At 47.6% G+C, this 13,434-nt stretch overlaps 2 protein-coding genes across 3 annotated transcripts; one reads left to right on the forward strand and one right to left on the reverse strand.

Annotated features, from left to right (window-relative positions):
- Positions 1-2,002: 2,002 nt before the first annotated feature.
- zcchc4 (zinc finger, CCHC domain containing 4) lies at positions 2,003-12,912 on the reverse strand. The gene is made up of 13 exons (XM_060077022.1): positions 12,734-12,912; positions 12,505-12,623; positions 12,312-12,394; positions 11,591-11,857; positions 10,938-11,018; positions 6,818-6,890; positions 6,559-6,709; positions 6,233-6,333; positions 5,781-5,902; positions 4,396-4,471; positions 4,204-4,255; positions 3,868-4,018; positions 2,003-2,542 (listed from the first exon to the last, which is right to left on the reverse strand). Exons 1-13 carry the CDS (start codon positions 12,819-12,821, stop codon positions 2,395-2,397), a joined length of 1,512 nt encoding a protein of 503 aa, XP_059933005.1. The 5' UTR covers positions 12,822-12,912; the 3' UTR covers positions 2,003-2,394.
- Positions 7,085-10,781, forward strand: si:dkey-219e21.4 (E3 ubiquitin-protein ligase TRIM50). Of its 2 annotated transcripts, none has more exons than XM_060077023.1 (7): positions 7,085-7,488; positions 7,810-8,000; positions 8,173-8,268; positions 8,729-8,980; positions 9,445-9,467; positions 9,562-9,692; positions 9,846-10,781. In XM_060077023.1, exons 1-7 carry the CDS (start codon positions 7,485-7,487, stop codon positions 10,466-10,468), a joined length of 1,320 nt encoding a protein of 439 aa, XP_059933006.1. In that variant the 5' UTR covers positions 7,085-7,484; the 3' UTR covers positions 10,469-10,781. The 2 variants fall into 2 exon arrangements, with proteins under 2 accessions (XP_059933006.1, XP_059933007.1); XM_060077024.1 differs by having other exon boundaries at positions 7,087-7,417.
- Positions 12,913-13,434: the final 522 nt, after the last annotated feature.

Raw genomic sequence — 13,434 nt, forward strand, 5'->3', positions numbered from 1 at the left:
GCTATGAATTTCACATTAAAGAGTCCCACAGTCACCTGGTACATGTGTGCCAAGTTTGCAGCTTTCCCACTTTCGGCACCAAAGAAGTTAATGTGTGGGGGTTTGGTCAACTTGTTGTCACTCACTTTATCCAAATGGTCTGACAGTAAGGGTTGCGATTTGAACGTTTTTCATCATGACGAATGGTGCAAGTATAACAACATTCATACATATTCCACGTTCCTAGTGGTAATGGCAGCCTATTGAATTCCTGATCTTCAAGGCCTTGTTTCAGCGCCACCTATGTGTTATTCTTTCCCATCTTTTAATTCCAATACTAATTTTACGAATTCTACAAGCCTGCCAATTTTTATAACTTTTGGAGCCAAAATGGCAGGTTAAAAATAATAACACCAACGATTAAAATTGGTTTCCTATGTCATTCGCAGGACCCCTAATAACATCACCCCCTGGTTGAAATGGTGGTAGTTATTTCATATATTTACTGTACAGCAGTACAGCATTCATCCACCAGTCCAGGCGTTGCTGGGTAGAATCCCACTGAGGGAAGGCCCAGGGGGGCAAGTCAGAGGTGTTGGTACACAGACTGAGCCCCCAGAGAGGGAATATGGAAAGATAAGGGCAAGGAGGTGTGTGCGTGTGTGTGTGTGTGTGCGTGGTTGAAGTGTTGATTCTGACTCCCTGTGCTCTCAGGTGTGTGTCGTTGGTGTGTTGTTTATGTGTGTGTGTGTGTGTGTGTGTGTGTGTGTGTGTGTGTGTGTGTGTGTGTGTGTGTGTGTGTGCGTGTGCGGCATGAGTAAGCAGCCACCAGTTGGGTTCACAGGAAGTCCTCCTCTCTCTCTCCCCACCATCTCTCTATATCAGTCTCATTATATAAATATATCAAAGGTCAGTAAACACAGAGATCCAACACTACGGAAATACAAACAAGCCGCTTGGAATGCAGACGGATAATTGAATCCCTCTCTCTATCTCTCTGTCTGCCAAAGCGCTGCGTGTGTGTGAAGGCTGATAGCATAGCTCTTCATTTTCAATAGGGTCCACTCCTTTGATACAGCCTCACAGAGGCACCTGTGCAGGGAACCTGTGGGTAAATGGATCATCAATGAGATCCATTCATTACCATCATTGAGTATTGTACCGTAGTGTGTGTGTGTGTGTGTGTGTGTGCATGTGTGAGAGGGAGTGCGGAGATGAAAGCTGAAATAGAGTGCTTGAAAGTATGTTTATTTGAGCAAAGTCTCAACATACTAAGTGAGAATATCACAGAATGATTGAGTTAGTGTGTACGCGCACACACACACACACTCACTACCCCTGGTGGTTAATCTTCATGGTTGTCCCTCTCCGTCTCCGGTTCCATTAAGGTGCGTCACTAACGTCCGTCCAAAATCCACCCTTTTAGGGTCCGAGTTGAAAAACAAAGTATTTGAAGATACATCAGTAGGAACAATATGGCAGCGGAGATGAATCAGGGAGATGAGATAGAGACATCTATTCATAGTGGGTTTAGCATATCCATCTCCTCACAGGCCTTCAAAGGGCTCTGGTGGTCTGGTACAGCCACCCCTGTCCTTTTGGTGTAGATCTGTATTGAATATATTGCCTGTTTTAGTGGTGCTATTGCAGTATGTATTGTATCATATCTTTAATGATTTTCTGTCATTACTAGTATGACGATGTGGTGGTTGTTTTATTATGCAATTTTATTTTAATGGTAACGTGAGATGATAACAATTATATAAATACAATTGGCGATATTGTTTTAATGTTACTTCTAAGTACCTTCAAAGGTCACTAAATTAGTATCTTGCAATGATGGGTACTAGGCAGCAGAGGGCGCCCTGAACCTCCTCACTTCTCTTAATAGCCAAGGAAAGTTCCCTTAGACGGGTAACAAAGCTCCTCAATTATTGTCTAAATAAGCCACTAATATAGTGGCTTATTTAGACATATCCAATAGGACAGCTAGATCATTTATAAGAAAAAATACGAACAGGAATTGGTTATCCAGCGAGGGCAAGAGGGATTTTAATCTTTTGTTGGGAAAAAAGGATGTTGACACATACAAATAAGTATACACATCAGGAACTTAGATATTTAGACTGATATTTTACAGTTCATTAATAAAAATATCCATGGCAAAACACAATCACAATCAGGTGCACTAAACACCAGCAATTCAATGTGAGTTCTCATCTTATCAACAATTGGAAAGTCACCATCAATGACATAAGAGACCCAATTAGATGTTGTTTCAAATGTATTTGGACATCACCAAACACTTACTGCCAGGTAACGTCACAGGCAACGCAATGGTCTGACACTATTTCAGCCAACCAGAAGAGAGGGCGGTCTAAAGATGGCAGACAGGACAGGGACATTGTTAGGCGGTCATTTCCTCTTGGGGGGAGCGGCCTTTCTGGTGCGTCGTGCGGCCCCTGAGCGGTGACTGGCCTTGTGCTTCAGTCCAACCTGCTGACCGGGCTTCTTCTTCTTGTTGCCGTTGTTCTTGTTCTTCTTCCCCGGCTTGCCCCCGCTCCTAACAAACACACAGACAGACCCACAGACAATTAGTAATCATGTTGTTGGCTCACTTCAGCTAGCTTAATAGCCGATGAGTTTCTAATGAAAGGACCAGGAAACAGTTAACGGTTGCTTTTGAAAGACTGCGAGTTCCTGCAACAAGTCCAGCCATGCCGAGCTCCCCACTACAGGAAACGAATATTAGGTTAAAAAGGCCTACACCATTGTTCACTACAGCTGCATTACGCTCAGCTTCTGCTATGCAAAACTGTATTTTCTGTTGTGCGTGTTGCACAATCCTTTACCGGTGCATTTCAACGATTTTGCAACATAACCGTCCAACATGGTCTCACAGGAATCCGTGAAATGACTACGGTCGGACGCTTAACTCGAAATCCGTGGCCACATCACGGAAACACGCCGATATCCGTGTGTGAGCCATGGAATAACAGTGTCATTTACTTGCATTGGAGCAAATTCCGTGGCCACATCACGGACAATTGAAGTGATTCCGTCAGACCACCACGGATTTTGAGTTAAGCCCCCGCTGTGGTCAAATGTGGCACACACACAGATTGAAACGGGAGCACACACACAGATTGAAACGGGAATCTGTGTGTATCATTGTCATTGTCATTTACTTGCATTGGAGCAACTTCCGTGGACACAAGGACAATTTAAGTGTTTCAGTGAGACCACCCCGGGTTTTGAGTTAAGCCCCCGTGGTCGACTCGCTCGTTGAAACGGCGATCCGTGTGTGAGCCACGGAACAGCAGCGTCATTAACTTGCATTGGAGCGAATTCCGTGGCCACATCACGGAAATCGGCGTGTTTCCGTGATGTGTCCACGGATTTCGAGTTATTCGTCCGTAGTCATTTCACGGATTCCTGTGAGACCAGGTTGTAACCGTCACATGGATAAATAGCTTTTTTCATCATATTATGGATTTTGGGGCCGGAAATGCTATACTGCCCCCTTGGGTACATGTTGATGTCACACGGGTGGGGGGGGGGGTCGACACCGGACAGCAACCCATCAGCGATTTAAAATGTTCTGCCTGTATAGATGTATTCATGTATTTCACTTAGTCACCCATTGCACTCCCCCTGGCAAGATGGATCCCCCCCATTCTGAGTTCCTCCTCGAAAATGTCTTCCTTGCTAATTCAGGGAGTTTTCTCTTGCCCTCTGGGGACGAGGGTCAGGGGGGTGCCATACATTGTATGGCCTGCTAAGCCCTTTGATTGAAGGCTTTGTTTACAAATCAAATCGAATCGAAGGCAGCCGGCACTGGGCCGATGCCCAGACGTTGCTGTGGCCGTGGTGCGGGTGTGGACCTACATCTTGAAGCGGCGGCCGTCCTTCTCGGGGCAGCCCCTGCGCTTGTGGTCCAGACTGCCGCAGTTGAAGCAGCCGGCGGCCACGCCCGACTCCGTGGTGCAGGGGTGGTCCGGGAGGGCGCAGCGGCCGCAAGTCTGGCAATGCCTCCACGCTGGGGGGGGGGGGGGGGGCAACACGGGGTTCAAATCATTGATATATGATGTGTTCTGTTTTCCTTTAGAAATGGGATGCATCCATTCAAGTCGAGAATTGTTTTTTCCCGAACTGCTGCTGCTGTGTGTTTTATGTATAAAGTTTTTACTTGAGAAGTCACGTGATCGCCGTGTAAACACTCACATGGCTTCACGCATTTCTCGCACGCCGAGCAGTGCTTCCACTCGCGGCCGTCCTGCGAAGACGAAGACAACAAAGGGAGTTTAACGACCAAGCGCCATCCGATCACCGGTGTGGTCGATTTTGCAAAAGGCCCCGCCCAAGATTGACACGCGCGTCACCGCGTGTCTGCGGCTGAGTGACGCAGGGCCGTACCTTGGACGGACACACGTTGCACTTGGCGCAGTGCTTGTTCAGGGCACACACGTAGCGGTCGCATTTAGAGCACAACCTGGTGGGGGGGGGGGGGAGAGGGAAGAGAGGAGATGTTTACAGTAGAAAATGGCCAAACGCACCTTTTGGTAGCATTTGCTGTATGGACATGCTGCATATATTACAGAATATTGTATGTGGAGGGAAAGGCATTTTCGATATGCATTGAAAGTACGAGTGTCATTTAGGGGGAAATCAGAAAAAAAAGAAAAAATAAAGTATGACACTCACACGTACGTGGGGGGGAAGATTAGAGGGAAAAGGAGGAGTCATACATAGGGATGGGGATCAAACCCGGTCCTATCAAGGACCCGGCTCCATTTTTTTCGAAACCCGAAAATCATTAACGTTCGGGCTTATAGATACCACTATCGAGTCCCATCGTTGTAGATACCACTATCGAGTCCCGTCGCCCCGAGTCGTGTCATGGCATTTAAATCAAATCAACCCAATCACTGCGGCGTGTCCACCAATGTTTTTGAATGGAATTGTAAGCAAACAGGTATTACAAGTAAAACAAGTGAAGTCTGGCAGTTAACTTTGCTCGCGAGGATGGCTGAATGGGCAAAAATCGTTTATTGTAAAGGGGGGAACAAAACCTCAATGGCCAAGAACATTAGCATTGTGCATCAAAGACCAAATGCAGTACCTTCGACTGTCCCCGAGTTGAAAAGACTGTCTCGTCCTTCTCATGTCGCACCACAGACGGGCCCGTCTTAATCATTCACACAAACTACGAGCGGTAATCGCACACAGACATTGTCGCTAGTCCCGTCAGTTAAAAATAGTAATCCAATTGTGTAATCTGTGTTTTATCAGCAGCATACAAGTATCTTAAAAATCTTACATTTTATCTTAAAAAGTAAATAAAGTTTCAGATGTGCTGTGTGATGATGTGTTGAGGTTGGCTCAGTAAACGACTGTTAGGTTATCATGATGCGTTCAAATGTAACATAAAGAAACAGTAAATTGAGTTTTTGGTGAGAAACATGAGTAATACTGTATTAATCATGTTTCTGTATTACTAATACAGTGGTATAGTGCTCTAATCATTTCAGTTTATAAAACTAAAACTACTGATGTCAATATTTATTCGGAATTACATTTTTAATTAAAAATGCAATTATTTATTTCCTAAATATTTTCCTCATCACTAAAAAAACGCTTCGTATTTCCACCTATTAATAGAAAAGTATCGATAGTGGTATCGATAAAGACTCGGATCGTTAAGGAGCATCAAAAATGGTATCGATATCAATAAATATTAATGATCCCCATCCCTAGTCATACACCCCCCTGCCCATCCCCAGAATATACGGAGTGCCTACTTGTAGCCGTCGTCCTTGGGCAGGACCACGTCTCTGGGGGGGATGTTGGTGAAGAGCCGTACGGGGGTCCCCTTCCGGCCCGACTTGCCCTGCTTGTACATGGGGTGGTTGTCGTAGTCCACCTGTAGGGAGCGGGATGACCCGGTTATGGTCTGCTTTATAAAGCGCTTCTCTTACCACTGGCCACTCAAAGCGAGTCCCAGTAATGCCTCAAATTCCCCCATTCACACACCCACGGCGGTGTCAACCACGCAGGGCGACAGCCAGCTGGTCAGGAGCAGTCAGGGGTGAGGCGTCTCTCTCTGGGACATCTCCACACTCGGCTAGGAGGAGCCGGGGATTCGAACCAGCGGCCTTCCAGTTACCAGTCGACCCGCTCTACCTCCAGAGCCACACGCCGCCCCGGTGGGGCACGTGGGTTTGATGTTACTGTGATGGGACCGGTGGGTTACCTGGTAGTCTAGCATGACCAGGGAGGGCAGGCACTCCAGGATGCGGGGCTCGAAGAAGTAAGGGAAGGTCCAGATCATGGACAGGTCCGCACTGGCCCTGTCTGGACGAACACACAGACAGACACAGACACACACAGTGAGGAAGCATCAAAAAAGGTTTTGAAATACATTTACTTGTATAAAAATAAAAAGACACAAACTAAATAAATCTAGAGCCAATTTTGTCAAATAAAAATCACTAATTCAGTGAAGAACACATTTATGTGAAATACAAATTTCATAAAAATAAAATGAAATGTATTTGGGTTTGGGGGGGACGTTGTTACCAGGGCTCTGCATTCTCTTCCAGGTCTGGGTGATCTGAGAGAAGCTGCTGGCCAGTGGCTTCACCAGTCCCCCGAACGGCGGGTCAGCCACCATCACCACCTTCTGCCCCTCTGCCTCTGTGAGGAACGCCTCCAGCACCTGATTGGACGCCTGGTTGGGACAGGAGCACCGGATCGAAGGGAAGAGTTAAAGACCACACGAGAGAGACAGGTCGAAGGTCAAAGAGAAAAAAAAAAGGGGGGGGTTGGAGAGGCCTACCTCGCCGTCGAAGAAGTGGTGGTTGAACATGTTGTAGAGGCAGAACTCATCCTTGCTGTAGAACTGGGCGTATCTGGGTCGAGAGACAGCGCAACAGATTGTGGTTGGATAAGTGTCGCCGGTGTGAGCGATGTCACCTTTTTTTCAAATGCATTCAAAAAGGAATTTCCTGACTTTAAATCTGTCGATACTTACCATGTTGTGCTAACACACACACACACACACGCACACACACACACACACACACATTTCATCCATATTATTAAACAGTTATACAACTAACGCTATATTGTAACATTATTCAGTAAGTATCTGAAGCTAATGTTGCATAGTCGGGTTAATTAAGCTTTTTATCGGTTTGTTCCTCATCTACAGCGTTCAGCGGCGTTTGGGCTGAAAAATGCAGCTCAAGTCTCAACAAATTTAGAAAAAAATTATAAATCAGAAGAGGAGATCATGTGATGCCTCTTTACATTTCCAAGACTTCTTAGCACGTCTTGTCTTGTTGAACAGACACACCCTAGCTGCAGAACGCACTTGCACAATCAATACACACACGGTAAAAGACGGCACACGAGGAAGGACGGTACACTGCGACAGGCAAGTTGCAAATATCAATCGATTTTCTGCATTGAGGGCTAATAAAAGATCTACACCAAGTTTGAATATGGGTTAAGTACAATAATATATTTTGTTGCATCATTGAGGTTTTTATTAATGTGACTGATGACTGTTGAATGGATACGTTATACTTCCTTCCAGTGAGATTGAATGCATCTTGCATTTTTTGGGAAGTAAAGTACCCCCACTTTTTTTGAAGCATTAACTTTTTCAACCTGAAAAATTGGTTTGTTCTTTAAAAACGAAAAATGCATGCATACTAATGTTTGATTTACATAGATATTGAAAGGTTGTCTAAAAAAAACAACAGCCATGCAACAGAGTCCGACATGGTTATTTCCCTCAAACCGAAGCTACTTTTCTTTCTGCAGAAATGGACCTAAAATCGTCCCCGACCATTCAGGGTGGAGGGGCGGCCCCCTCTGCTGGGGACATTGGTGTACTGCAACTAGAAGCACTTTGCCTTTCGTCTATCGACTCCAACACCGAACAAGCGGTTCAGCCTTTCCCCCGTTCCCCAAAACTGCTACGGAAGCTGGCCAAGGCCATACAACCCTCAACAGTAGTCTACTTTTTAATAATTTATAAAGCAAACCACTTTTTAAAATGATGGTTTGATATAGTTACAAGTTAGTATATTCAAATCCCAGTCATAAGGATGAATGTCAAGATCCCAAACCTCTACTGCTAGATCTTTATATAAGCTAACCCTGCTGCACCCCCTTCTCCTGTAGGACGACCTGGCGGCGCGGGTCCATGAGCTCCAGGCAGAGAGGTCTAAAGCCGAGGCCCACATCAAGTCACTGAAGAAACGCAAGGCCGACCTATCCGTGAGCACCGCTAGCCTTCCACGCTACTGCAGCGCTGATCCCCATAGAGAGGATCAAGTTATTCGCCACAGAGCTAATGTTAGCCTGAGAGGCTAAATCACCCAAGTGGATACAAAACAAACATGGGGAATTACTTGTGACAAGTACAACCGAGTAGAGCCACTACTCAGATTGATTAGAGTATAAAAGAGGTGGTGAAGTTTGGTGTGCTGGGGGATGTAGTTCTAATTAAAGAACTACAGGTTCTGTTGATTAAAGCTCTACAGGTCCCTCTTTAACTAAACTACTGTTTGATCCAAACACAAATTCCCTTCCAACCTCTCAAAAAAAAAAAAAAAAAAAAAAAAAAACGGCGTTTCAACCATTCACTCAATGTATTTGTTGTCCCCCCCTCCCCCCGTTTTGTTTTCCGTCTCGCTCTACCTCCTCCTCCTCCCCCTCCCCCTCCGCGCTGACGAAGAGGAGTGCCGAGCTGATGAAGCAGCAGGTGCGGGAGCACTTTGAGGAGATGCGCGCGTCGCTGCGGGCGGACGAGCGTGCGACCCTGGACTCCCTGGAGCAGGACCTGCGGCGCACCGGGGAGCGGCTGGACCAGGTGACCCGCGGCTGGGAGCAGCACCTGGGCCAGGTGGGCCGGGCTACCGGCGCCGCCCAGCGGGCACTGCGGCGCAGCGGGGAGGGCGAGGACGCCGGGCCCCAGGGCGTCGTGGAGGTGGGTGTCGCGGCAGGGAAGTAATCACGTATTGAAAAAATTTTTGCGAAGACGCAGTTGTTATGAGGGGGGGGGGGGGGTTAAGGCGCAGATCTGCTGCGTTGTGTGGAGGCACAACGGTAACTGGGGAACGGACTGCGTTTCTGTAGCGCTTTTCTAACCTCAGCTAGGGCCGGGGGTCAACCCGCTCTACCTCCAGAGCCACACGTCGTGATGCGTGTGCAAAAAATAAAACACGTGCAATGAGTGAGGAATAACATGATTCGACCTCTTGTGTAAGACAGTATTTCTCCCATCATCCACCTCCCTGCGTGCCATAACACAGGGATTAGATTGTTCAGGGGTATTGTACGCTAAAGTACATTATCACTCCCCTTAAACTGTGACTGATGATCCTCAGTCACATCTGAGGATAATCAGTGTAATGTTTAACTCAATGCATAACACGGTTTGTCTCTTTTCAGCCGGGCCCTCCTGAAAACCAAAGGTATGTTCTCCTTTCCTTCACCTCGATACACACCGCCACAGTCTTCGTCGTTGGCCCGCCTCAAAAACCTGCCGTTCTGCGCGTCTCGCTCAAGGTTCAAGAAGCCCGACGCGTCGGAGGCAAAGATCCGTCTGAACGAGGGCCGCTTCAAGAGGCTCCTGAGGGCCCTGCACGGCGTCTCCAGGGAGCTGCGGGCCCAGCTGCCCAGGAAGGCCCTGCTGCTGGGTAGGAGGGTGAAGCCGTGCCCCGGTTACCACTAGCCGCTAAGCTAACCGGCTGTAGCCAGTCGTGCGCGGAGCATTGGCAGCGCTCTAAATGCCATGGCGGTGAGCTTTACCCCCCGTTGCGTGCGTTCAACTTTGCGACCCTTCGTTCCAGATTCCGTGGCGGTGACCTTCGACCGACACACCTGCCACCCCACCCTCTCGGTGACGGGGGACGGCCGCGGGCTGGGCCTCCAGGCCCCCGGCGCGGTGGCGCCACCCGACCAGCACCCACTGCGCTTCGACCGCGTGTTCTGCGCGCTGGCCTCCGTCGCCCTGGCAACCGGCCAGAGCTACTGGGAGGTGGACGTGCGCTGCTGCGACGGCGAAGGGGGGGGGGGCTGGGCTGTGGGCGTGGCCTACGCCTGCCTCCCGAGGAAGGGGCGGGACAAGGGAGCCAAGCTGGGGCGCAACCGCCACTCGTGGTGCGTGGAGTGGCGCGAGGGCCAGCTGGCCGCCTGGCACAACGACCGCAGCGTGGCGCTGGGGGTCCGGGCGCGGCCGGTGGGCCGGGTGGGGGTGTGGGTCAACCACGACAAGGGCCAGCTGCTGTTCTACGATGCCGGGAGCATGGAGCTGCTGCAGGCCTTCTCGGCCGCCATGACGCCCGTGTTCGACCGGGCACGCCACCAGTTCATCGAGCCGCTGTTCCCCGCCGTGCGCCTCCTGGAGCCTCGCGGGGCCACCGGCCGGCCGTGGGCCAATCACGTGGAGATCTGCGACCTGGCCGCGCTGTGACGTCGCAGAAAGGGCGCCACTCGACTGCTCAGCGATGTCGTTGCGACGCGGTCCGTTTTGTTGCATTGCTTAATATGTACAGCCCCGTTTACTGCTTGTGTGACGGCGATGGCAGAGGTGTTGATTGAGGCGTCGCGATGGGAGGAATGAGCCATCAAACTGCCTGTTATCTGCAGAGAACCTCCCGTCTTCACGGAGACCAAGCTCCTCGTCGACCGGCCTGTATACCTCCCTGTAGCACTTGGGTGCTGGATTTGGATTAGTCGGTTTCGATTCACCCGAGTAAAAATAAGAATAAAAGAATAACCCTCAATCTGGTTGTTGTTTTTACGACGGATGGTCAAGCGACGCTTTTGAGGAACGTTGCAGTGGCCGATTGGGTTTATTTGAGTTCCCTCCTCCCCTCTCGGTGTCTGGAGATGAAAGCGTCTGCCAGGTGACTGTAAACGGTAGTGGAGAGCAGACTGACCTGAAGTCGATGTCTAACAGGAGGCTCTCCATGGCCTCATGACCCCCCTCCAGGTTACGCATCTTGATCAGCTCCTGGAGTCTGGACCACAAATATACAAGTTATTAAACATGAAGTTCAAATTACACTGGTTTGGAAAAACTAAATGGTGGTTCAATAACCGAATTTTACATACTAATGATACGCATCCATGTATCCTTCAGATCAATAGTTAGTTAAAAATTGCGTTGATAAAAAATGTTCTACCAATTGTGCTTAGTCGTAACGATGATAAGGAAGAAAAAGAGGACCCGCATTGATCTGCGGACCGTATCGACCAACTAAAAACCTCTCGCACTCTTTAACCACTCAAAGCAAGTGGCTAGAGTGCGATTCCATGGCGCCATGGATCTGTTAAGATCCGGCTTCTTGTCTGCTAGAAAGCTGTCCAACCGGGAGTCATTAATGTATAATATGGTAATTCAAGGTATAACACCAGACCTGACGTATTCCTTAATCCACATACTAATCATAATCAAATGACAACATCCAATAGTAAAACGCCTTCAATTTCTGAAACGTCCCAAGCGCTAACGAATAAGCCATAAACATCCCAAAATAAACCATCTCTAAAAAAAATACTTATACATCGTCTTCACCGCCTGCGCTTTTACCTTGGCGTTCCGACACACAGCACCTTCCTGTAGCCCAGCGCGGCGACGGCGTCCAGCAGGAAGTGGGAGCTGCGGTCGGTGAACAGGTACTGGGCGTTGCTCTTCTTGTTCTCCAGGGGCCGCAGCAGGGCGGTGGGCCGCCGCAGCTGGGACACGTTGACCCGGATGATCTTGTGGGCGCCGTGGGCCAGGTGCTCATCCGTGAGTAGCAGGAGCTGGCAGTCCTTGCAGAAGAGCTTGTCGTCCTGCGCAGCGATCTTCCTGAACCTGGGAGAGAGAAGGACAGAGAGGAGGAGAGAGAGAAGGAGAGAGTGGGGAGAGAGTTTTTAAAATATCCCACATTTTACCCTTTTATATATAGAGTATTTAATAGTGTAATATCTGTATGCATATTCTTTGTTTAACGTTTTTTATTCTGACTTCTTTATGGTTCACCTGCTTTGGCAAGGTATATGTTTGTTTCTCATGCCAACAAAGATTTTTTTAATTGAATGGTGGCTTTGATGCTGCTCCATAACGGTCATCAACATAACCATACACATTTTATTACAAATAATGCTAGAACAGATAGATATATCATTTAGGAGCAGTTATAGGCCATCAAAGTTGATGTAATGGTTTGGGCAACTTGCTCAAGGAGGCCAACAGGTAGAGCAGACATTACATGATTGAGAGTATGGTATACACCCAGTTAGGACTAGGGGTAAGGATTGTTTCTTACCTGACACGGTACTGCTGCTGGCTGAAAGGGGGGGCTTTGGACCGATTCTCTACCTCTCTTGCCAAGCATCTGGCCTCGGTAACCTGAGGGCAATCAATTTAAATATCAACGCCAACCATAACAATGGCGACGTCGTAAAGCAATGGTGTCAAAACCGGGCGATGATTTGATTCGAGTCCTAGCAGGCACCCACCTTATCATCTTCCCATTGGAAGAAGTTGCATTCTTTCCGATCTCTGCAAGCCGAGCAGGCATAGAACCGTCTGCCTGCCTTGTTCCCACCACCCACTTTCTCGAAGAGCAAGGTGGGACCTGGTAGAAGAAAAAGACAAGCAATCGCAATACATGTCACCACATGGGAACGTACTGTATTGGCCACATAAAGAAAAGTACACCTAGTAGGGGGCTAAAAACCTCCTTACCGTGCGGACATGGTGGGCCTTTCTTCCCGTCGTCTGGGAGGATGACTTCTATTCCGAAGCTTTCATCGGTTTTGTCCTCATCGACCATGTTTTAGAAATGAAATGTGTAGGGAGGGATAATGTGAGTTCAGCAGCATGCAGATTGCTCGAGCTGGAAGCATGGGTGAGCGTCGCGGAGATATGACGTCGTTTCGTGACGTCAGTACACTAAGTATTTGTTATTATTTATATATCACACAGACACACACACATATATATATATATATATATATATATATACACATACATGCATTATACATCATATATAACAATAAAGGCTATATATAATAAATATACACACACGATGTATAGTTTGTTTATATGAAAAGTAAAATAAATTCAGCAAATTTAGGGTAAGTGTCATAAAAGACTGAAGTCGGCTACAACTCGCATAATAAACCCAAAATATACCATCAAGTATTGATTTTATAACCAATTTACCCCAGCAGGGGGCAGAAAAGGACTACGCTTACTATAGCCTATTTATTACTATCTGTTGTTACTACTTTAAGTACTACCTAAAATAAAATTGCTTGTAATAGATGTAAACCTTATGTTCATAAGAATACATATTAATTATTATATAATGTGAAATAATGACAATAGTATTATTATTATTTAGATACAAGTTTTTATATTGTACTATGTATCCTAGTTTTGTA

Source organism: Gadus macrocephalus, chromosome 17, assembly GCF_031168955.1.
Source record: "Gadus macrocephalus chromosome 17, ASM3116895v1".
In the NCBI taxonomy this organism is placed as follows: Eukaryota; Metazoa; Chordata; class Actinopteri; order Gadiformes; family Gadidae; genus Gadus; species Gadus macrocephalus.